A 24736-nucleotide genomic window follows, 5' to 3' on the forward strand; every position below is an offset into this window, starting at 1 on the left:
TACAATTCTTGTAGCTTGGTTGCCTAAAAGGCTTGCCCTTTGAGAAGACAATGGCAACCACAAGGTACTGGAAGCAGGAAACATAGAAAAGGCTGGTGTTCTCATAATTTTGAATGTTGTGGTCATCAACTTCAGTTTCGTTGAGGTTAGACACATTGGCGCGTGACGACGAGTTGCAGGCACTGGAAAAAAAAAAAAAGAGCTCGCCACACTGAGCCTTTGAAGATCAAAATTGTAACATTTGCATAGTTTTACACATTCAACAATAAAAATAATACAAGACTGACAGTCATACTCTAATTCAAATTTACACCTTTAAAGCTCTTTCAACGTAACTTTTCCAGCACAATAAACCTGTGGTAAACTTCATATTTAGATCAAATATGCCAAGAAGGCACTGATCATGAGCGATGTCATGTTCTCACTCTGAAAGCGGTGTCCAGATGGTGTACCAGGGCTGGAGTTGGACCCAAAAAAATGCAAGCATCTGGAAGCCAAAGCAGATGAGGATCTGGCTCAGCACAGACAAGAGCAGAGGCCATGAGATCAGGCCTGATGGAGGAGGATGGGCAACTAGTTCTTTCCATGCTGAGTTCAGACTCACTGAAAAGGGAGAAATCAGCCACCAATTATAATCACTGTTTATTTTCTTAAATCGACTGTCTGCCAAACTTACTGGTGAAAACAACGAAAAGGATGATTGCTATGTCGATGAAAAGAAACTGGAAATCTCCAAGGTTACTGAGAATCTAAGGGAAAAAGAACATTTGCATTGTATGAAGTAATTCACCGCTTTCCCCATGACTGCCACAGGCAGGGGTACCGTAAGGGGGAGAAAAGATGATTCTAGGCGGGCATGGTTAACAGGGGCCCTAATATAGTATTTTCAATTTGCACCATTGAAGTGGTGGAACCACAGTGACATTTTTTCAAACAGGCGCCCCGAGTCCCTGGCGGCACCCCTACCTATAGGCAGGTGATTGTGAGCAGAACAGTACTACATACGGAGTATAGGAGAGTGACACTAATGTACTGGATGATGCTGTAAAGGGCCATGAACTTGAATACACAAAAGGAGGTGATAAGAGCAGCGCGGCCTTCTCTGTAAAAAGCCAGAGAGCGCTTGTTAGTTCGCTATTCCAGACATAAAGAAAAACCTACTTAATTCAAGTCGAAACATAAAATTTGAAATCCGAAACCCACCTGATGAGGCTTGGGACACAAGAAATATTGGGTGTTCTGGAGGTAAACGGAGAAGCTACAGAAGCCTCAAGCTCAGACAAAGAGATGCCACTATGAGCCCTCTTTAGAGCCTGAGACAAAAGCAGAATGGCAAAAATGTAGGTTTAGTAAAATGTAAGTTTATCATTGTCACTCTTATGTTCACTTATAAAGCAGAGACATACCCCGCAGTCGTTTGCGCCATCCCCACACATCCCCACAAAGTAGCTGTGAGAAAAAGACATTTTAAGAATGAGTCTGTTTCACAATGTTTTATTTTACACTATCATCAGATATTATTCGAAATGTTTTTATACTCACTCGACATCCTGTAGTGCCTCAACGAGTTGGGTTTTCTGATCCGGGGCCATTCTGGCGAACACTGTTCCATGTAGCACCAACTTAATATCAATAATCATAAAAATAAATATTAGATGTTAATCATCTTCAAATATCCGATAGTCCCTTCCAGTAAGGCCTCACACCTTTGGAAGCATGTCTGGGAAATGCTCCGAGATGACAGCAAATGACTTTCCGTTCATGGCAAAATGGTACTGCTTTTGCTGTTTGGGCTCATCTATAGGACATACATCTTCAAGGCTGATGTTCACTTGCTAAAAACAGTAGTTAAACATGGATGAACACATTTCACAACTTCATTGGATTATTTATATCAACACACAACTATGATTTACATTTTACCGTCCTTAAGCAATGACAGTTTTGACTGGGAATTAAAAAAAAGTCTCTGACTAAGCAGGTCATTTGTGTGTTTTTGCATTTGTCTTACCTCCAGATGTGCTGCCATATTTGAGTTGTCAGCACACCTCCAGGTGATTCTGGCAGTCTGTCCATCATGCGGGGGGATGGCATCTGAAATTATGACCGTGTCTTGTGGAAGGATCATTCCAGAATCCCGAGCCACAGAAATGGCAGTCAGCATGTTATCTCCTAAAGATGCAGAGTAAACGTTTCAAGATTAAGGTAGTTCTAGTAGTGGCATGTGGTTTTCATGTCATCTTTTTTGCATAAATTACAAAAAAATGTTAAACTGCAATGTTGCTTTTTTCCCCCTCTCTCTTTTGCTATGGTGATCTGTATAAGTGCACAGCAGTTCATAGTTACCGGTAACCATGACAGTACGGATGTTGGCTCTGTGGAGATCCTGCAGCACTGCCGGCGTTTCTGTTTTCAACTTATTCTGCATGATTATTAAACCCAGGAACTCCATGTTTGCCTCGATGTGATCTCTAGTTTGAGAAGATAAAAATATACATATTTCGACTCATCCCAAAAAATTGTTTCCTTCACATTAAATAAAGTATAACATGCTATGTTTCCAAGTACGGTATTAAAAGATGTTTGATTACTTATTTTTAAGCAGTACAATACAAATCAGGCCAAATTACAAATAAATATCCACAGATTGTATTTTCCATATGTTCAAAGTAAAAAGGCATTATACCTGTTTATGTTCTGGACCTTGTGCCACGTGAGTTTGGATTCAAGACGACGGTGAGCCAAAGCTATTACTCGGAAGCCCTGCTTGGTGTAGCCCTCCAAGACCTCAGCAAAATTATCTGGCACTACAAAAAACAATGTGATAATGAAGAGCATTGCTGTTTCTATTTAGGCAAAATAAAAAGGGAAAATTGTTTTTACTGTTTAGTAAAAGCTATTGACAATTGATAGCTTGCTTCAATAAGTTTTCATTATTACTGAACCACAGCAAAACTGGGCGCACTACGCTAGAATCTCATAGTACTTAAAATTTAAAAATGTACACTGACATGGAAGGGAAAGTTAATAGGGCTCACCTGTTTCTGTCTTGCAGTGGTGAGCCACCACCTCCGGTGCTCCTTTCATGTAGGCATCCATACGTTTCTCTCCTAACAGACGTGCAACCACACTCATCCTTTGGAGTGCAGAGGAAAATGGAAACTGCCGCACGATACCTATCTCATACTGAGACTACAAAAGATCAAACATACAGATTTTTCAAATTGCCTATGACATGTCAGAAATGGAGAGTGAAATGTCCTAGACCACAAATTACACTGGGTTGATACAAATCAATAATTCTATACAAATTACATCAACTCCCGAAATCTCTCAAAAATTCTTCAAATGTTCTCAAAAGTGAGGAACTCAAAATTAAACAAATCAGATTTCCATTACTTTATAAATTTAGTTAAATTATATCTTACTCCAGTCATAAGACAATTTATAGGTTAATATCTCCTGGAAAAAATAGGAACAAGATAACAAGAAGGCATTAAAAAAAAAAAAAAAAGAAGACTACTTACAGGCAGATCATAAAGTTCCTACAATGTGAAAAAGGACAGAGAAGAGCAGTCATTAGAAAGAAAAAGAAATGTGTTTTCTGCAACTGATTAAAGTTCAGCTGGAAAATGTGATTGACTCAATCATGCTTGATATGTCATAAAAATAGAGTACCGTTGTACTGTATTTCCTACGCTTCAGGGGCTCTTTGGGATCTGTCAACTTAACTATCTCTTAGAGAGTTGTATTACTTACCATGTCCTGCTCTGTTGACAAAGGCTGTGAGGGCAACAGCTGCTTTGTGGGTCTAACCACAGTTGGCATGATACGATTGTGGAGAGCCGTTTCTTCCTCAGTGGCTTCCTCCAGGATCTGGGGGGGAGGAATCGGAATTGATTATCTGGCCTTGAAAATAAATTTCTCTCAATTGCACAAGGAGCCATTTCAGGCCAGGATTTCAGCAGGCTATCCATTATAAACTGTGCACCAAAATAAGACGTACAGTATAACTATAAATATGAGGTACAGTAGATGGTCACAGAGGTGTTTGCTGTGGCATAATCATTTTTGTGTATTTTGTACTTTCACGGACCAAAATAAAAACAAATTACTAAAAATGTCACTCATAATTAGCTAAGCTTCAAAGAAGTGTGGCCATTTGGCATATTCCAACAAGTTTCATGACAGTGATGAAACACTGCAGTTGGCGTTTGTTTTTTCGATGAATAAAGTTGTGAGCGCACACAGTTGTCTGTGCATAACCATAACCTTGCTCTGAAACTTAGTGTCACACTGCCTTTGTTCCTCACTGATAATATGAATAGCAGCAAAATGTGTTAGCCTCAAGACGTTAGGTCTTGGCTGATGTTGGACACATCCGCTAGCTTCCACTGTACATGAGTGAGCAGTGACAGCCACCCACAATAGAATGTCGCATCTGTAGCGTGTTAACACGCATACATTGTAATTACCTACCAAGTTTTTTTTTTTTCTTGTTTTCAACCCGTTTGAGCAATATGACCTAGGGCTGTGCAATTAATCGAAATTTAATTACAATTACGATTATTGTACTCCACGTTTACAAAATTGGCACACTTGTAAAAAAAACTATTAATATGCATTTATATTGTATACACAAGGAAATCATACATTTGCACCTTTTTTAAAAATGTTGTAATAACTAATTTTATACATTTTATTTGGTCCAAAAGCAACTTACATAAATAATCGTGATGAATATTTTTTCCATAAATCGAGCAGCCCTAAAATGACCCATAACTTTTTTTTTTAATATCCATAACATTCAATGATACCAACATAACGAGGGCACATTCAGTGATATTCGCAACAAAATATGGACAATCTGTAACAGTTGGCAGGCTCTGAGTCCGCGTAGAACCCAGAAAATTATTCATTTTTTTGACAGCTTGTGCAAACTGTTATGTCTGTGATATTGTGACGGCGCTAAACTGGCAATTCAAATTTTGACTGGCATCAAAACCAGTGGACAACAATCAGCCACTCATGAAAACTTGTTGCCAACTCCCAGTGGGCCAACTGGAATATCGTCACTGTCCTGTGAAAAACAAATACGCCCAATTTTGTTTTTTAAAATGTTGAGGTTAATGGGGTTTCCACATTACAGATATCCCATTAACGTGCACATTTTAAAAAAATGAAAAAAAAAAATGGACATTAGTGTTTTTTTCCCAGAACAGCAACGATGTGGTCATCATAGGTAGTCTTATTCCTAGTAAGAAAATATTGTATTGAATTCTATTTTCTAAACCAGGAATGTCCAGCTCCGGTCCATGAGGGCCGCAGTCCTGCATGTTTTGTATGTCTACCTATTCCAACACCCTTGATTCAAATGATCAGCTCTGAAGAAGCCAGATAATGAGCCTGATCATTGAATCGGGTGTGTTGGGAGAAGGGAGGCATACAAAACACGCAGGGCAGCGGCCCTCGAGGACCTTGTTTGGACAACCCTGCTTTAGACCATTTTATGCTTGTACAGAACTTACCCAACCAGTAGCCTCAAACATTTTAAGGTCCAGTGGGTCTCCAGACAACTGACCCTCTATTTTGGTAAGAGTATGGCATGTGGCCATGCAAGCAACAAACTGGGACTTGACTAGATTTTCCTTGGAGGCTTTTTCATCTGATTGCTGGAAACTGAAAAGGTCAATAACAAGAAGGATCAGAAAAACACATTCACAATTTACACTGAATCTGAAGAAAATTAATTAAAGTTCTGGAAAAAAAAAATACACACATACAACCATTCACACACACACACACTGTATCAAGAGGGGTCATAAAATGGGGTCTGATCATCCAAATCACAAGAATAAACAGTCTGCTTAAACTAATACCACAAAAACAATTATATGTTTTCATATTTTTACAGCTCATAAAATGTCAACCATCACAGGAAAAAGTAAGTGAACCCTTGGGTTTATTTAACCTCCTTCGGCAGCAATAATCTCCTCCAAATGTTTCCTGTAGGTGTAGATCAGATGTGCACAACGATCAGGATGGATTTTGGACCAGTCCTCATCGCAAAACTGTTGCAGTTCAGCAAGATTCCTGGGATGTCTTGTGTGAATAGCACTCTTGAGGTAATGCCACAGCACCTCAATCGGGTTAAGGTCAGGACTTTTATAAAGCTGGAAAAGGTTACAGAAGTGTCTTTAAAAGTCTTAATGTTCATCAGTCCAAAACTGGATTAATTGCGAACAAATGGAGGGAGTAAAACACTGGTGCTTCTCTTCCAAGGAGTGGCCATCCTGTAAAGATGACTGTAAGAGCACAGCGCAGAATGCTCAATGGGGTAAAAAAAAAAAAAAATGTTAAGGCGTCAGTGAAGACTAGGGGTGGGCGATATGGGCAATAAAAAAAAAATCTCGATATTTTTTCAAAAAACCCGATAACGATAATTTGACAATATTCTACAAAAAATATTTTACATCTGCACTTGCTTCACAGACCAATTGTGGATAGATGGCGTTTGTGAACAACATCTCTTTTAAATTGCTAAATACAGCTTCTGCAAGACAATGATATTCTACGACAATATTTAACAATAAAAAGCAAAAAATTATGTATTGACTTAAATAGATTTCCGGGGGTACTGTATTTATGTCATTTAAATGTCTCTGCTGTTATTCCATAATGATGTGACATTTTGAGCTGCAGTAAGTACTGGTGTACCACTGCCAACTACTAGAGCAATCAGAATGAGAAAAAGGTGACAACTACAGCAATCTTGATACGTGACGTGTGACGAAGTGTCACCCAGCGAGAGAGAAAAAAAAAAAAGACGTCATCATGACAACACCCATTCTCATACAGTGGCCACCATATTCGGAATAAAGTTGAATAACGAAGCTGCAACTTGCCGAAAAGTGCATTTTCCCACTCATTCATCACTGTGATATGCAGACTTCTGACTTTATTCATGTTTGGCGGTGTGTGCTGGCGTCGCACTAATAAGCCGCCGTAGTTTGCGCAACATGCCTCAGGAATACGAAATAGTTATGAATGATGCGGAATAAAAGCATGTAAAGTGAATGTTAACCGAACATCCAGGCTGTCACGTTTGACTTGCTCGCTAAAGTACTGGGCGTGTGTGTGCATGAGTGCGTTTGTGTTTGTTGGCTCAACTCGGCGACTGTTTTCTGAGTGTGTGTGTGTTTACTAAGATTTTGTTTGACATGCTTGCGCAGTCGCCAGGTTTTGCTCGTAATCCATTTGGCCCGTGGTGGAACGGAATTGCTCTTCCCGGTGACCGTTTTGGCACATTGAACAAACAGAAGCAAATCAATAATAGAATGGATCATGAAAGGAAAACACATGTTCTGGAGTGGCCCAGTCAAAGCCCTGACCTCAACCCGATTGAGAAGCTGTGGCATGACCTCAAGAGAGCTGATCACAGCAGACACACAATGAATCTTGCTGAACTTTAAATTTTGTAAAGAGGAATGGTCCAAAACTCATCCTGATGGTTGTGCACGTTTAATCTGCAACTACACCAATCGTTTGGTTAAGGGTATAGCTAGCAAAGGAGTGTCGACTAGTTATTAATCTAAGGGTTCACTTACTTTTACTTTCATGTTATGCTCTATGAAAACATGAAAACATAACTGTTAGTGTAAGCAGATTCTGTTCTGTAACATTTATTCTTGTGATTTAGGTGATCAGTTTACATTTCATAGCAAATTTCTGCAGAAACTTAAGAAATACAAAAGGGTTCACATACTTTTTCATCACACTTTATCCTGACTTAACACTAATGCTAATGTAACATGTATTGCAGGTAACCAGAAGGGGTGCATATTAACATAAGTTGGTGTAGGATAGTATGACCTTACCTGCCATTCTCTACTCTTTGGACTCCCCATAAGTCTAAACCATCTTCAGTAAGAGTTCCTGTCTGGCACAAGAGTGAGGTACATGTAATCGACCTTTAGCATTTTAATAACGCACAGCAAGAGATAAGTAAAAGTCATAAAATAGTTATTCAGATAAGAGGTCTTGCCTGGAAGATGACTATGATGCAAATTATGTAAATTTAGCATTTTATTAACCCACAGCCAGAGATAAGAAAATATGAGACAATGAGAAAAATACAAAATAGGGCTGCCGCAAAAACAATTATTTTGCTAGTCCACTAATTGCCAACAGCAGTCGCAATTAATAGACTAATCAGATCATATGTAAATCACGGCAATCACAAGCAAGCAGCTGCTCTTGGACTATCATTATCTTACAGCTTGAATTATTTCAGGTATGTAAATGAATAAGACAATTAATATGAAAGAGCATTCAACTTCTATTAAACTTTGCAGCTTGTACCAGCATTCCTGACTTGTTTATAAATGATGGAGCAACTGAAAGTGAAGGTGATACTGTGACCTTAAATTTTTTTGCTGTAAATGTTCAGTGCATTTTAAAATGGAACAAAAAACTATATGTTATGCTGAATTGAACAAATACCTTGAAACTATCCACAAATACAAAAAGAAAGGAATGTAATTTGGGATGTTACGATCACGCTTTTTTTTTAGCACCCCAGTCTGAGTCTTGGTTTTAAGTATCTGCCAATACCGAGTCCCGATCCAATACCTTGGCAATGCATTAAGAAAAAAAGAGCATCCGTGTATAAGTTGTCGTATATATTTATACTAAATGGACCATTCCACCAAATTTGTGCCAATTTAGTCCTAGATTTTTTCCTCTTTTTTTAAGCACAAAATTTGATGATAGACATACTGTATTGAACAACTCAATGTGCATTGTTTCATCAGAGAATTTGTTTTATTCTGTCAATTTTTGGGACGGAAACTCTTAGTGGGTTTTAGCCATGACATTTACGCTAATTGAATGTTAACTTTAAACATTATATATCAATGCGCAGGACACTTAAAAATGTATTTTCATGTAATTGCCTGGGAACGCAAATGGCACCAATTTGGTTGAATGGCCAATATAAGCATTACCTCGTATAAGGTATTTCTGTGTGTGACACATTTGATTTAATGGTCACAATTGCTAACCTGTCCGTCAAGCTCTCAGCTGTATCAACTCTTTGACGATGCCGTTTTTAGCGAAGAGGCTTCTTTATATCAGGCAAGGCAGACATAAGGGAGCAACTTTTTGGCTTTTGGCTTTTTGGCTCTGTCTCTGCCTGCAGGACAGCTATACGCAGCAGAGGAGACTCGTCTGTGTGTGCGTGTCACACTAACGAGAAAATAAAAGTACATTGTGTAATATAAAACTAAGATATGACTATTCTATTTGGCAATATATTAGCACAACTGTCTTATTATGTAGCTTTGTGACCTTTAAATGTTCAGAATAAAAAAACATCTTTTTGACCCGATACTGGATCAGCTGAGAACCACGCGATCGGACCAAATTTCTGATCACATGATCGGATCATCCCTACAACTAATACTCAAATAAATGAATACATAAATAAACGACTCGTCGACTATTAAATTAATTGTCGACGATTTTGATTGCCGGTGTCGTCGTGACTAGTTGACTAATCCTGGCAGCCCTAAATACAATAATAAAAAGTGTAATGTTACAAAGCATTTATCATCCACTTAGCTTGGTACTCACCTTGTCAAAGCAGACCAGATTGATCTGCCCACAAATATTAATCCTTTGTGGGCTGATGCAAAAAATTCCAATATTTTTAAGGCGTCGTTGGGCATACACAATACCAGCCGTCATGGCTGCGGGCAGCGCTGGGGGAACCGTGATGGTAATGATATCCAAGGACTCAATGATGATAGTCTTGGCTGGCACCTGGGAAGCCAGAAAATATTCATGTCAAAACTAGTACTTAGTACATAACATATCATGCAATTGTATAAAGGGCCATTGAAATAAAAGTGTTAACAAATCCAAAATAGTCTCATAATTAACCCATTAAGGCCTAAAGCGCCTTTCTCAACAGCTCCCCAAAACCTAAGGTCGCCTTTGGAATGACCCTTGAAAACTTGAAGTTCTCCCAGAAATTCAACACTTACAAAATGATTAATATCTCAGCCCCTGTAGCAGAGAGAAACATAATTCCAAAAGAATTAAAGAGCTTCGACATGTGGTTTTCACACAGGCAGAATTTATTATTAGTTACTGTTTCAATCGAAGATGTAAAAATAACATGTCAGTGCAAGAGGAGCACTATTTTAATTTAAAAAAAAAAAATCGAGTGGTAATTACCATCCTCTATTCTGTTACAAAGACGTCAATATCGAAATTGTCTACAAACCATATCATATCACGTTCAACTGGTTCCACTGGTCGTGCACGTCGTCTACATATCACTGCCGTTATTTTAATCAGTTCCCGGCAATCGACGGCGTCCGCCATTAGCTTACGTACGGCTCGAAAAAATTCCACGACATCCTCCGCGGTCTCGCGACACCATCACGTGTATATTCTGATGCATTAAATTGGCTAAGAGACAGAGAATTGGATTAAAAAAGGATGGTGACGTATCTGGTCTCCCGGTTTGAAAGGTAGAAAGACGCAACAGCGCTCCCAGCTCTAGTGGTAGAAACGCGGTCATGCGCTCCCGGGCTTAATGGGTTAAACAGATTGGTCAGCAAAAAAATCTGAGGGCTAAGCTTTTCACTTGTATTGTTCCCAAAGTATGAAAAGCCGTATTCATGTCAATATTTAGAAACTGCACTGCCACAACATTTCGAACTTAAATGTTTTGTTTTATAGAAGTTGTTTCAGAGTTTGCCAGCTATACTGTGTTCACAAAGATTACCTTGTTCATGACGCTAAGGGCGATGGAGTAGACAAAGCCAATCCCAGCCACACCCACCAGACACAACATAAACAGGTAGGCATCACGGTACAGCTTGAAGTCTGTGGGTTTGGGGTATAGAATGGAGCGTACCAACTGTCCTTTGGCTGTGCTGAAGCCTAGGTGAGATGAGGTGAAGTTTATAGTGTTAAACCTGTCGATGGACACTTAAGTGTTATGAGCACAGACTTTGAATCACTTGTTCAAAATATTAAAACGTCAAAGGCAGTATGGGTTCATCAGTGGTTGGACATTTAAAAGGGTCTAAGGAAGTTATGAAACACCAGTTAAAAAAAAAGTATGCATGATTACTATTGATGGAAGAAAAAGAAGCAATACACCTGAGACACACGCTTACCTGTGCGGACTACTACAGCTTTAACCAGTTCACCAGTGTAAAAACGTGTCTGGATGACATTAGTGCCACAGAAGAGCGTGTGTCTCTTCTGCTCCTCTATGTTATAGGCACTCATAGACTCGTCGCCACTTTCCCCTTGCAACTGGTTTGGAAGGTTGGTTTTTGTCACTGGAACACTTTCACCTGTTGAAAGGTAGACCGATATTAGAGCATGGCATTGAAGTTTGCCAGCCACTTTTACAATACCAGATTCCTTTTCTGACCTGTAAGCATGCTTTCATTGACGATGCAGGTGCCGCTGACCAGCACGGCATCACATGGCATAATGGTCCCATTGCTGGGAATGACTATCACATCCCCAGGCACCAAATCAGTAGACATAGTCTCTTCAATATCTGCCACGAAAGACAATGCATGTGAAGCACAAATTAAGGGGAAACTTGAGGAAGATACATTTGTGTGTTACGATAGCAAAAGAGTCAAAATTAATATTAAGATATAATAATAAAGATATATAATAATATATATAGAGAAATAATTCTAAAAATAGTGGTAGCCGTATTTCGAATGTAAAGTCTACAACAGCACATACAGTAAAACTTCTACCAATAATGTATCAGGCTCAAGCACAGCTGCCAGAGATTATCTGATCATATTGGGAACATTTAAAAAAATACAAACCATTATTGGCTCGGCATACAGATACGCGTACAATACTGTGAGCTGCCACCATATCGTGAAGCATGACATATTGCTAGAGAATGAAGAGAAGAAAACATAAGAAATTGCACAATACCTCTTGATTGTTAAAAAAAACAAACAACCACAAAAGTGCAATATCTTTAAATATTGAGGATAAAAGTGAAAAGTATGATGACAACCATCCAAGCAATTGTTGATGGCGACCACACGAGTCCAAGTCCAATATTTCATAACATGAATAAGGCACGCTTGTTGTTCTTGGATTGAGTTTGATGCAATGATTATATGTGTTGTAAAATTTCCACATGCTTACCTTTTTGATGGTATATAGAGAGGTAGCTATGGATATAAATGACATGACAACAATGGCAATAGCATAATAGTAATATTCATCGGTGCACCACAATATCACACTGAAGAGTTGGAAGATATAGAAAGGATTGAGGACCTATGAATGAAGAAAGTGACAGTGTGAATTTGGACATTTTTGCAGATTAAACATTTTTAAAACATCCTCATGGGTCCTACCTCTTTGATAAGCAGCTTGAAAACAGAAGGCACTTTCACTTCAATTTCATTCAATCCAAAAAACAGTCTCCTAACAAACATAAACAAATGAAAAAAAAATCTAAGTTGAACCATTCTAATGCTCATGTTGTCATCAATCGGAATGATTGTTATGATAAACTGGTGAATAAAGGAAAGTCAAACTCTCTGCCTGTGTTTATATTTACTGACATATCGGCACATAAGTTCGGTTTTCTCTAAAAGCACTTATCAGTGCATGTTTTATGATGGGATCCCTGTATGGAGTATTGTGAGCCTCTCTAAGAACAAACTTCACTGTTTGCATCGAACATTCAGCGTCTACTGAGTGTCGTGAATCACAGAGGTCAGGTTTACATTTTGCTGCAATTATTTTCCTGATGGGCTTTTCTTTCATTTCGTTGTTCACGGTTCCGACAACATGATGCAGACATTGAGTAGCAATTGGAGAAAAATTTCATAGTCGCATTCCAACTGATAAAATGTGCATGTAGCGCCTATCCCAGACTGAATGGTACATCCGGATGCCACACACTGTGGCATTTTCACACTTGAAACTGAAAATGTATCCAAGTTTGGTGCGCTAAGCGAGTGGCAACACAAGATGGCCACCAGTGGCTTCACTTCTCATTAAGGCCATATTATTGACAATGAATGCCCGTTATATTTTCCTGAGCAGAACATGCATAAAGTGCGCATGTTAGTGGAAAAATTGAGCATCTCGCCACTATAGGTCCTTTAAGAAACTAAATGCCATTTGATTAATGGTCAGGAGACAACCACCAAAAGTAAATTATGCCACAGAGATATTACCTGTACTCTTGCTGGTTCCTGGTTAGGCCTTTGCTGTGCTCTGAGTGAAGAGTGGCAGCGGTAAGATTGAGATCATCCAGGCCACTGTCGGACAAAAAAAACAGCAGAATAAAAAATTGACTACATAGCAAAGCTACACTGAGTGATCAGTTCAAGTATTAACTGTCATGTTAAAAGAATGTTTATTATTTCACAAAGATGCAGATGACATTTTATACCATTGGCTTTACACACCCTGTGGTGAAAAAAACTCAACCAATTTGGGTGACTCCACATATCGCAAAAAAGAAGAGAAAAGAAGAAAAACCAAAGAATACTTGCTTTAAAACTTCAAAGTTCTGCGCTCTGTCATTCCAGTAATATTTTGTGCTGTGGAGTGTAAAATAACGCATCTGAAAGACACAAAAAGGAGGATTACATTTGCAGCTCATGTAGCAGCACTTAGTACATGTAAATGTCAGTGATTTGGATGGGTGATTTTATATCATGAGGTCTTCAGATTCCAATCACGCTTGACCTTATTTGTACTGGTTATGTGTATAAATGGAGTTCACAAAGAAGACAAGGGTTCGCCTTACCTTCGTGGGCTGGTATTCCAAATATCTTCTGAAGAGCTCCCCAGAAGGAATCCCATCAGAAGAGTGGCGTGTGTCTCCATTGGCCATAGATGAGGAGAAAGAGGAGAAGGGACAAGAAGGGGAGGGAGGGGAGGAAGGGTGAGAAGGGGAGGTGGTCTGGGCTTCCAGGTTGTGGAATGGGTTGCTTCCTGGGGCCAGAATCACTCGAACCTTAGCCAGGAACCAGCGCCGGAATTCATCCTGGTCAAAAGTACAACTTAAATTGACAAAATGAGCGCAAACCTAAAGCTAGATGATGATTTAGTCATGAGTGCAATGTTGTACACAAGGGAAATAAGGGAGCTAAGTATGCGCAGGTTTGTAAAACATAAAATTCCTCAATCTTCTTTCCTGATCCACATCAAATAATTATTTTCTCAGGCTCTACCACTGTCATTTCCAAAGTTTCTTAAAAATGGTGGCTGAGTAACTTTTAAATAATACTAAATAATGAATTACAATAGCCCTTTTCTGTGCTAAATTTATGATATAATTTGTGTTTCAATGTGACATTGACCAATGCTCCTTTGTATGCCTGCACTCAGGCAACAAAGGCGTTCTAAACGAATGCTGCTGTAAATTAACTAATTATTGCTGTAATTATTACAATGCATTATGAAAATGAAATAGCACATATTATGGAATCACTGCTCCTGGTGTATTATCATTATAATTCAGTTCAGCTTTGAGGGTTGGAGCCCTGTCATTGGCCATTTCAATTACTTTCCACCGCAGATATTCGATTGGATTGAGATCCGGATTATTTGCACGGCGTGACATTTACCATTTACCATCCGTCCCTCAATTAATTATCCATTTTGATCAAGGTGGATTTTTCATTTGGTAGAATATGAAGCCTTTTTCGTGAAAATCACAATAAGTATCGGATCTGATTTCATTCGTTACTCACTTGTTAACATGAACGCGAATAGCGAACCCAGATCGATTTATCAGGTATGACACATCTCAGTTAAAAGCCTCACAAATGATGGCTGAACAAATACTACAAACCGTGGAACGCAGCAACACCACTTCGGCGTCACAAGCTGTGGTAGGGATGCAGGTGGCCTTGACGCACCACTCTGGCATCCAGTAGAGCAGCAGGAGTAGGAAGCCCCCTGTACAGAATACCCCAAGACCCACCAGTGCCAGCCGCCAGCGGCACAAACGGTAGCCTTGCAGCTCCTTGAAAGTGGAAATAGAGCATGATGTAAAAACTCAGAAGAATTTGCATATTTGACCTTGACACATCAATTAAAAGATGCTCACCATCTCTTCATCTTCCCCCTTGTTGATGACCTTTAGGTCTTCTTTCTCCATGATTCAAAGCTGAATGCAAAGCACCCTCCTTCGTCACTGCAGAGACATACAACATACAAAAATAAGACTTCTGCACCCAATGCAATAGTTTGCGAAGAGTAACCACTGCATAGAGACACAAGAGACGCGCTTGGATAGGACCACTCACAAAGATGTTTGCATCTGCAGAGTTATGAAGAGTAACTACTGTTGATCATATTTGAATTTAATTTAATCCCACCTGAAACATAAAGCATTAAGTAGGCATATGCGGTGTAATTGAGCCACATAGACAGGTGATTTGTGACATGAGTCAATGGTGTCATGTCGTCTTCAGTTGTGGTCTTAGAGAAATGAGGTCAACAAGCGACAAATTGTCTCATTTCTGCAAACATTTGTCACTCCTCCCGCCTCACTGGTAGAAACAGTAACATGTAAACAGAGGAGTGAAGATTTAGGAAGTTGTAAATAGAGAATAGAGCTTGCATCATCTCAACTAGGGATTAGCAAATAACAATACCCGGTATCGGGCTGGTATCGGGTATTCACGACGGTATAGGATACCAAGGCTAAGGATACCCTCTTGTGGCCATTATATTATTTTTCGAAGTTAACTGTATTTATGTCAGTCCTCTCATATGACCAATAAAGTGGACGTCACATCAAAAATAAAACACGGTTTTATCCATCTCAGGGGGGTGGCCATTTTGCCAATTGCTTTTGCACCAAAAGCACAACAAGAAATACAACAGTTCCACCAGGCCTGACATGCTGTAAGCAAAGGGCAACTGTTGCCTCTCCCACCCACAGCAGATCTTATCAACCAAACTATACATGGATGGGGGTGCGGCATCCAGCGGGATATTTTGCTTTGGACCAAACCCTTCCTAGTATTGGACAATAGCAGCCCTCTAGCACTAGTAAACAAAATACCTTACCTTAAATCATCTTTGCCATTTAATGATATCTATGATTCATTCAGGTCGCAAAGATACTAAATCATAAAGACAGCAAAAATAAAAATAAGAAATTGCATAAAGTCATAAATTACCTCAAGTTACTGGAGTGCAGATTTCCCATACATTTCATTCATGGTTGAATTATTTTGCATCAAGGCTGCACTTAGTGCTAAATGTGTCCTAAATGCTCCAGGAGGAAGTCTACAGTGTGACCTCACTGTTCACTGTATCAGATGCAAACGAGTAAGGGCTGAATTATATCACTCTGCTGGTTGTTGGCAAGTGGTGGACAACATTATTTCATTTAAGTCACAACATAACATCCAATCATTTTTTTCTTGGGTTAATCATGATCAATTTGTACATGTCGGACAACATTTTTTATTAATCATAATTTGCCGAGTTAATTTATAATGCCCATCTGCAACGATAGAGGTAGAAATATCGTGTTGCCTTGAGGGGATTATTCGAAAGCATAGCTCATAGTCAAAATTAACTTGACTTCCAATTTTGAAAAAAATAAAATAAAATAGCCACATGCTATGAAATGATTGACTGACTTGACGGGGCAGAGGATTTTTGGACTAAAAAAAAAGCAACCACGTATATCGGTGGTTCTCACTCCTTTTTTAAAACTGGTGCTATCTTAAATGATGCTCAAATTCTTGCGTTTAAATGACAAGATAGTTTTATCGCCATGGTTTTAAAAAGTCAATGGACTACGCACGGCAACGCATTAAGAATTTTTTGTGGAAAGGTCAGACTGCATGAGTTTTTCCTGTCAATATCTGACAAAATCCTTGGATGCCATCTGACAAAAAAAAAAAAACCTCCGGCGTTAAATGTGTGATAAACAAGGGTTGTATAACCCTTTGAGGTCAACATCACATCAAAGGTTTTTACTTATCAAAGGGGAGAAGATTGACGTAGACCAGTGTTGGCTGGAGGCTGCTGTGTTAGCGCCCAAACAACTCAGCTTTCAGTTTTTACCCATTTCCCATGCTGTCACTATTTACAGGCTGATCAGACTTTAACATGCCAATTTACAACGTAGAAGTGTTGTGCGCTTACAGCCCATTTATTGCACAGTAGTTGCTGGAATCAATGTGATCCTCTCTTGGCTACGGGTTGCCCGCGCTACATTGACTCCAATTGAAACGCGCCACCAGAAAGGCTCCCTAACGTAGTCGCGCCTCTGCTGCGAGCAGAGGGGAGGGACGCAACACAAGGCTGCGAAGCATGAGCTGCAGGTGATTGGATGTTTTGATCGGCAATAAAAGGCTTTGATGGAATATTCCGACCACCAGAGTTGGTGTGAACATAGCATTGTTTGCTTTGTGGAGTTTGAGTCTTGTAATACTGTCTATGCCATGAAAAGGTACCTCGCGCGGGGAGCGTGGCCAAAAGTTTCAACTCAACCAACTTAATCCGACATTTGAAGAACAAGCAATTGGGAGACTATGGTGAGTTTACGAGGCTCACTGCATTGAATAAAGTCACTGCAGACACAGCGCAGTGTAAGTGGCATTATTGCCACAGAGAGACGCATTGTAGGTCACTTGTGGGTAACAGACCCACTATATCATTTTATAATTCACAAAAATATTAACAGTGACTTTTCTCTCGTTGACAAATGCACAAGATAGTTTGTCTATGCACAAGACAATAAAGTTACTGAGTCGTTCCAATTTAGGAACGCACTGAATAGTTCGTTCAAGTGAAGGATGCATGTGACTATTTTTTCTACTTTGCTTATATTCTGAACCATGCAATGTTTAGGTGGCATGTTATTTATTTGACTTTTTGCATAAGTCTTTTGAGACTGCTGATTATTTTGATGTGTTAAAAACTGTTAATTTAATGTAAATTTAAGTTTTTCAGTTATCTTTGTGACTGAGTAATTGTTGCATTGTGCCAGCAACGGTTTTGTATTTCTTCATGCTTTTGAAAATATATATAGATTTTTGTCAAAATTACAGCAATAATATGGCTGTTTTTTTCAGATAATATTGCATAATAGTAGTCACCATAAATAAATGGAAAAATATACAGATATTCCATGTGAACGGAATTTGTATCGGCCGATCTCACTCATGCATGATCGGTCTCGGTGCCATAAAGTGATGGTTTTTTGCAATCGGCAATGAAAGGTATCAATCAACATATGCCGATCACATACTTTTGCACAGAAATTGGCCGATCATGATCGGTGGCCGATCAATCGTAGTACCATTACTGGAAAAGGTTTCCTGAATTTGTAAATGTACAGAAGGATGTCCACTAAGACGAAGGCAAACTGCCAACAGCAGTCAGGGAAGTTTCTCTCCCACAAAATTGGGCTGGATTATATGGTGCTGTTTTATTTAAGAGTCTGACAGTTGGTTTGCACCAGTATTTCTTATTTTATGGTTAACAGGTAACCTATTTGATACCACATCTTTTTCGTTCATCTCTTTTATGAATTTCCAGGTCTTCTCAGTTAATGTGTGCGTGCAAAGACACTGCTTTTCATTTTTCATATTGGACAAACTGCTTATTTAAAAAGATTTAGAAAAGGGTCATGCTCCTGTACTTGGGACTGATGCATCGGCATTATCTATCAGGGTTTCAAAACTTGCAAAAAAAATTGTGACTGTCAGATGAGATTTTCTTAAATTAAGATTGGGGTGCATTGATTATCGGTTTGAGGTGAATATGAACTTCTCCAAAGTTGCATCCTGATGGCCGACACGCACAGGTTGTTGATTTACAGGTATGAGAAGATAACATTTGAGTTAAAGGTGAGGATGTTGGTACTAGAGTTGACAATCTGGTCACCATATCTACAGAACCCTATTTTGTGATTGCGTTATAAACTTCAAGATCAATTATCAGTTCAAGTTTGCTCGCTCCCTAGCACAGAGACCAGAGATCTTTTTTTTTGTGGATTGGAAAGAAATGGGTTTGTTATCAACAGATGAATTAATATTTTGTCATCATGTATTTAGATCTTGATTTGACACACAACTTAAAGACAGCACCTTCTGTTTGAATGAAGGCATTTTTCACGTGAAAAAAAGTATTGGGATTAAAAAAAGCAAATCGTATTATTGAAGTAGTATTCAAACCATAAATAGCGTTGAACATCAGCGCTCACTTTCAGATTTGGATATGCGAAGATCAATGAAAACATCAGCAACTGATGGACAAAATGACATGTAATGGGACATGTAAAGAAGGCCTAAAAAATAACTGTGGTGTTCGCAGCAAAGAGGTCAGGAGTGAAGATACTACAATTTACTGTTTGCAGAAGACTTCAAAAACAAATAAGTAAATGCTACACCAGAAGAGGCAAACCTTTCATTCGCAAGAAGAATAGGAAGGAAAAGAGTTTTATGACAAAGGAGGACAGATTTGCACAGTTCTGAACCTTTGTCAATGTTAAGTAGGTGCTGCTGTTTTGTACATACAGTACACTGTTACTCAACGCTTACAAGCTTAGTTGTAAGTAGGGCTGATCGATTAAGTGATTTTGAACCGTAACCGAATTTTCTGGATAAAACTATGTTAAAAACGTTCAAATCGGCACATTTGATTTTGTTAATTTTGGTGTATCTAAGTGTATACCATTTGTACTTTCTGTATTGTGTTCTGTTTGTGCATTCTCTTCGTATTTGTACTTTCTGTTACTCTTCTCTTCGTATTAAGATCTCTGTTTTCCGGTGGTTACTTCCGTGTTTGTCATGCGGTCACGTGAGTAGCGCGTTCAATCCAATTTCCGAAATGCGGAAGCGATCGTCCGCTGGCTGAGGAGAAAGTGACACATGTGGGGGATTGTTTGCTGCAGGAGCCGAGTATCTGAGCCGACTGCCGAGTGAGTGAGGAAGTGAAGTGGAGCGTATGCTCAACTGACGGAATTGGCCAGGTTGATGGTGAGCTAGGAGCCCAGGATTGGAACTTGGAAATTGACGGTACCAACCTTCCTGCTTCTACCTTGAGAGCCTAGGACACACTGCCCCAGGTGGTCTCCTGCAGTTAGCTTGCTCTTCCCACACCAACCTGGAACCCTAAATGAACAAAAAGGTCACATAAACTTCACATTAACACGTCATCCTGAGGAAATGGACAATTAAGTATTTGCCTCCTTCTCGAATTCATTGTTTTTTCATAGTTTCCCTACTTTCATGTCTAGGATAATTAAACAAATGTAAATGTGCAAGGTATTGTGGCAAGCAAAAAAATATTTTAATTACCTGAGAACGCAGAGTAGTTTATTGGTAACACAAAGACACTTCCGGAGTTGAATTACGTAAGCCAGTCGCATGTGTTGCGGCTTTTGTTTGCATTGCTAGTATGTCACCACAATGGAATCACAAACTTAGCACATGTAAGAGATATTCATGGACCCCTTTATTGAGTGATGCACTCAGCTCTCATGAGATTATTGTTATGACCATGGAGTAGTGGTTCAACATCATCGTTAAACATATGCAGTTAACAGTGAGTATAGATCTGTATTTTCATAGAGAAAGTACTGAACATAGTTGGTTGATGCTGTAGATAGTATGGCATTTTTGGAGTACTTCTCTTAATAATATACTTCCACTATACTGTATTCCTAAAATTACTATGGCTTAAAATAAATGTGATTCAGAATGCTTCGTCTTTTTTTCCAATGGAAAGAAAAGAAACAGGAATGTCAACAGAACAACAGCCTACTGTGTAAAAATGTCATCATTCTCCTTTAATTAGCCGGTACACATGACTCTGTGGCCTTTGTGCTAACCATCAACTCATCATCAGTTGGTTAAAGGCCTAGATACACCAATCCGACGTCGGTAAGCGTTGGGGCGTCTGATTGCGCCGTTTGATTCGACTAGCGAACACCGTCGTAACATCGGACCTCGTCAGGAATCGTCTGGTGGGTGTTTTGGCATGTTGAATCGGCGTCGTGACTCGTGACATTTGGTCACCTTGATTGGGTGTTAACTAGCGAATCAGCGTACGGAGTACAAATGGGAAGTGACAAATGCGGATAAAGGGTGAGCACGCCTTTGCTGCCTTAATCTTCTTAGAAGTACAAGAACGAGGGTTGACAATGTAAGTACTATATTTCACAATACTGTGTGAAGAACGTGAGGGTTTACTTCGTGTGGGAGTTCATCATGAGCGAAAAATATAGCTGAATACATTGTTTAAGTTTTTATAATTTGCCCCCAGCCAATAGCTTTCCGGTTAGCTTTCTCTAACCATGGGGAATAGTGACTACCGCCGCCGATGGTATGGAACGGTATTACATCTCACGCATGCGCAGAAGGTACGGTGGTAAGTTATGAAACCTCACTGCAACTGATATGATTTTGCTTGAATCTCAAAATACTCTGAAAGCCATGCATTTAAAGGTAGAATTTACAGTGACCAAAAATAAACAAATAAATAAAGTCTGTATTCAAATCTTCCTTGCAAACAAAACTTTATTACACTTTCTGACCTTTAAAGTGAATAGAAGCAATTCGCATCCAGTCCACACACTGTCTGAAAAGGACGTTGTCAGGACGCTAACTCATAGCAGCGGACAGATTAAAAAGTCTCATAATTTTTGGTCGGTATTTAACGTTTTTCTCTTCTTTACAGACTTCACTATGATACCTCAAATTGTTGGGCAGTATCAGTTGGGTACAAAAACGTTTCTTTGTACAAATGCTGAGCATTAGTTTTTTTTATATTTTAAACATAATGACCTCTACCTTTCTGGACTGTTCTTTAGCAGATACACGAAAAGGAAAGGGGGAACAATGAGCCATGACCTAATGACAAAGCCCATAATTCATGGAAGCATTCGGAGGAAAATGCATTTTGTTATCATCATGCTGCGCACTCAATGTGCTTTCTTTATCACTTCCCCTCCTATTCTTGGGCCATAATAGCAAAGCTTTGCTCCCGTCAAGGGCCAATCATGTCGTTTATCACGACAGGCCTTACTCAAAATGCAAGACTACCAACCCTTCCTCTTCTGCCTGATGGACTAAACAAGTTGTCCCCTGCCAACCTTGAGCATTTATCTCCTACCAACAATATTGTGACAGAATGGGTATTAGCAATCAGATAATGAAATCCAATCTACATTTTGTTTTGTCGCAAATGTATATTACGATGAAGGTTAAAGAAAAAAAAAAAAAAAGATTTTACATCAAAGATGGCTTAATCGAAATTGTAAATGACAAGACAAAGGCCAATCACATCAATGGCAGCTTGTTTCGGCAGATCCAGCTCACTGTTGAGTTTCTTTTTTTTTTCAAACCTTATTTAAGTTTTCAGACCTCAATGTATTTCCTTTGCTTTCTAAACATGGACAGTTGGACACACGGTTAAAGGTGGCTCAAAGCTATCGCTCTTCTATTTGCAGTTGAGATTATTATTTTTTTTTATTCCTGTATTCAATACAGTATTACTGTTGAAAATATGGAAAGTTCCCCCTTTTGGGTTAAATAAATGTTATTTTATCTTGATCTTGAGCCTCAGAGGTATTTTATATTCCTTTCACCCTCCATGCCTAAAGGCCTTGATACACCAAAACGACGTTCACCAACAGTGACAGACGCTTATCCCCTGTGGCGTCCGGCCGGCTGTCGGCCCGGCACGCTGGAGGAATACACCGCAACGACAGACAGCGATGCTGACCATTAAAGTACCTTCTGCGCATGCATAAGATGTAATACCCTTCCATACCATCGGCGGCGGTAGTCACCATTTCTCATGGTTAGAAAATTCCAACCGGAAAGCCGTTGGCCGGGGTCGGATTATAACAAGGTAAACAATGCATTCCACTATATTCTTTGCTCACGATGAACTCCCACGGCGAAGTAAACCATCACGTTCTTGACACGGCATTGTGAAATACTTACATTGTCAACCCTCGCTCTTGTACTTTTAAGAAGATTAAGGCAGCGGCGGCGCGCTCACTGTTTTTCCGCATTTGTCACTTCCCGTTGGTGCTCCGAGCGCTGATTTGCTAGCTGACAGCCAATCAGAGTGACCAAATGCCACGACTGGCGACGCCGATTCAACATGCGTAACCGCCCCAAGACGTTTACAGATGGGTTACGACACTACAACGGTGGCCACTACACCAAACAGACGGCGCATTCAGACGCTACGACGCTTCACGACCTCCGACGTCGGTTTGGTCTATCAGGGCCTTAATGATACGGTATCAATAAAGTGTCTGTCACATGTTTCAAACTGCTAGGCAACCACTTGGTGGTTCAATCAAATACAGTACAGTTTAACACTTAACTTAAACTGATCCATGAAACATTTAGACTTGGGTGTGATTTGTGAATGGAAGAATTCAAGATGCAGTCAGAGGAAAATCAATCTGTAACTTTGGAGGTAAAACATGGGAAAATACAGTAATCCTACAGACCTTAAATTTAAATCCAACTACATGCTCTTGGATTACCAGTACTTCTTTTACAAAGGTTAATGTAGAGGCTTGGTACTATCAAATATTGTGTCACATCTTGTGCTGACATTTTGGAAAATGATGCTTCCATCTTGAAATAAAATTAATATCAGGAACAGTCAACACCTTATCTTAAGTCTGCACTCTAAGCTTTGACCTCTCTATTAAGGACAGCGAGTTCCACCAACTTCGCCGGATGGAATTTTTCGCGATAAACAATAGTATCAATGTTGTTGTTTTTTAATGCCACTGACATAGTGATTATGTTTGAGCAAATACAATTAAAGTACATCCTTTTTTAAGTGCTAATATCTTTCATTTCTTTAGGTTAAAAGTGAAAGAATGATTGCAGGAATTATGTTCACAGTGCTATTATCATCATCGATTATAATTGTTGACTGTATTATTTGGTTTTAAAACAATTTAGCAAGGGTTCTCCCAATCCGATCGACATGATGGGAAATCTGGGCCTATCATGTGATTGTCAGCTGATATTGGCTGAAAAAGATTGGATTTTTTAATGTTCGTAATTTCTTAAATCGAGAATAACATCTTAATTCTTTACTTGATTTGAACCACTGCTGATTTACAGCCATATAAAAAGGTATCATCTTGGGATACCTTCATTCAAATTAAAAAAAAAAAAAAAGACTGAAACGATTTTGATGTGACCTTTTTCTTCTTCATTGCATTGCAGAGGTACAGGATCGTGACTCAGTATTCGGCAGATACTCAAAATCAAGTGACTTGGACTATAGACTCGGGTGCAAAAAAGGTCTGCTAGATATGCCACGCCTGTGCAGCCTGCTTGCTGCAATGTACCGGCAAAGTGTTGCCGCTTTCTACAGTCATTGGTGTTACAAAAACCCCAAACAATCAAGGATGTAGGTTTTGTATTGATAACACAAGTTTTGGCATTGACAAAAAAAAAAAATCTGCTTCATGAAAATCGGCAGCTAGTATTCACTAGACTAACATTAGCATCTAGCTTCGATGCGCTCTGCTCAGTAGTTAGTTGAAATCCTTCAATTGCCTCAAAAAGTTTGACAATGGTTGCGGTCACTGTCTGGACGTGTACCAGACATTAAAGTTAGGTCGCTGTAGTATTTTTAACAATCGGCCTTGTATTTATTTATTCACATGTTTGCAGTGTAGCAGTCTTCT

General features: G+C 39.3%; 1 protein-coding gene across 2 annotated transcripts in view; it reads right to left on the reverse strand.

The window, feature by feature from the left end:
• atp13a3 (ATPase 13A3) overlaps nucleotides 1–24736 on the reverse strand; it is a 39497-nt gene that overhangs the window by 7623 nt on the left and 7138 nt on the right. For both annotated transcript variants that reach the window (XM_086047127.1, XM_086047126.1), the window contains exons 2-30: nucleotides 20087–20174; nucleotides 15140–15226; nucleotides 14882–15055; nucleotides 13832–14071; nucleotides 13575–13645; nucleotides 13254–13337; nucleotides 12423–12492; nucleotides 12208–12342; nucleotides 11874–11946; nucleotides 11456–11587; nucleotides 11193–11375; nucleotides 10796–10953; nucleotides 9634–9822; nucleotides 7878–7939; nucleotides 5529–5679; nucleotides 3760–3876; nucleotides 3528–3545; nucleotides 3039–3192; nucleotides 2687–2807; nucleotides 2347–2471; nucleotides 2012–2172; nucleotides 1707–1835; nucleotides 1543–1622; nucleotides 1407–1449; nucleotides 1204–1313; nucleotides 1006–1102; nucleotides 677–749; nucleotides 426–603; nucleotides 4–182 (exon numbers count right to left, since the gene is read on the reverse strand). In XM_086047127.1, the coding sequence (XP_085903253.1) occupies nucleotides 4–182; nucleotides 426–603; nucleotides 677–749; nucleotides 1006–1102; nucleotides 1204–1313; nucleotides 1407–1449; nucleotides 1543–1622; nucleotides 1707–1835; nucleotides 2012–2172; nucleotides 2347–2471; nucleotides 2687–2807; nucleotides 3039–3192; nucleotides 3528–3545; nucleotides 3760–3876; nucleotides 5529–5679; nucleotides 7878–7939; nucleotides 9634–9822; nucleotides 10796–10953; nucleotides 11193–11375; nucleotides 11456–11587; nucleotides 11874–11946; nucleotides 12208–12342; nucleotides 12423–12492; nucleotides 13254–13337; nucleotides 13575–13645; nucleotides 13832–14071; nucleotides 14882–15055; nucleotides 15140–15190 (3358 nt within the window). In that variant the 5' untranslated portion in view covers nucleotides 15191–15226; nucleotides 20087–20174. The remainder of the gene's footprint in view (nucleotides 1–3; nucleotides 183–425; nucleotides 604–676; nucleotides 750–1005; nucleotides 1103–1203; nucleotides 1314–1406; nucleotides 1450–1542; nucleotides 1623–1706; nucleotides 1836–2011; nucleotides 2173–2346; nucleotides 2472–2686; nucleotides 2808–3038; nucleotides 3193–3527; nucleotides 3546–3759; nucleotides 3877–5528; nucleotides 5680–7877; nucleotides 7940–9633; nucleotides 9823–10795; nucleotides 10954–11192; nucleotides 11376–11455; nucleotides 11588–11873; nucleotides 11947–12207; nucleotides 12343–12422; nucleotides 12493–13253; nucleotides 13338–13574; nucleotides 13646–13831; nucleotides 14072–14881; nucleotides 15056–15139; nucleotides 15227–20086; nucleotides 20175–24736) is intronic.

The sequence above is a fragment of the Filicampus tigris genome, chromosome 12, assembly GCF_054856515.1.
Source record: "Filicampus tigris isolate MCC_2025a chromosome 12, RoL_Ftig_1.0, whole genome shotgun sequence".
In the NCBI taxonomy this organism is placed as follows: Eukaryota; Metazoa; Chordata; class Actinopteri; order Syngnathiformes; family Syngnathidae; genus Filicampus; species Filicampus tigris.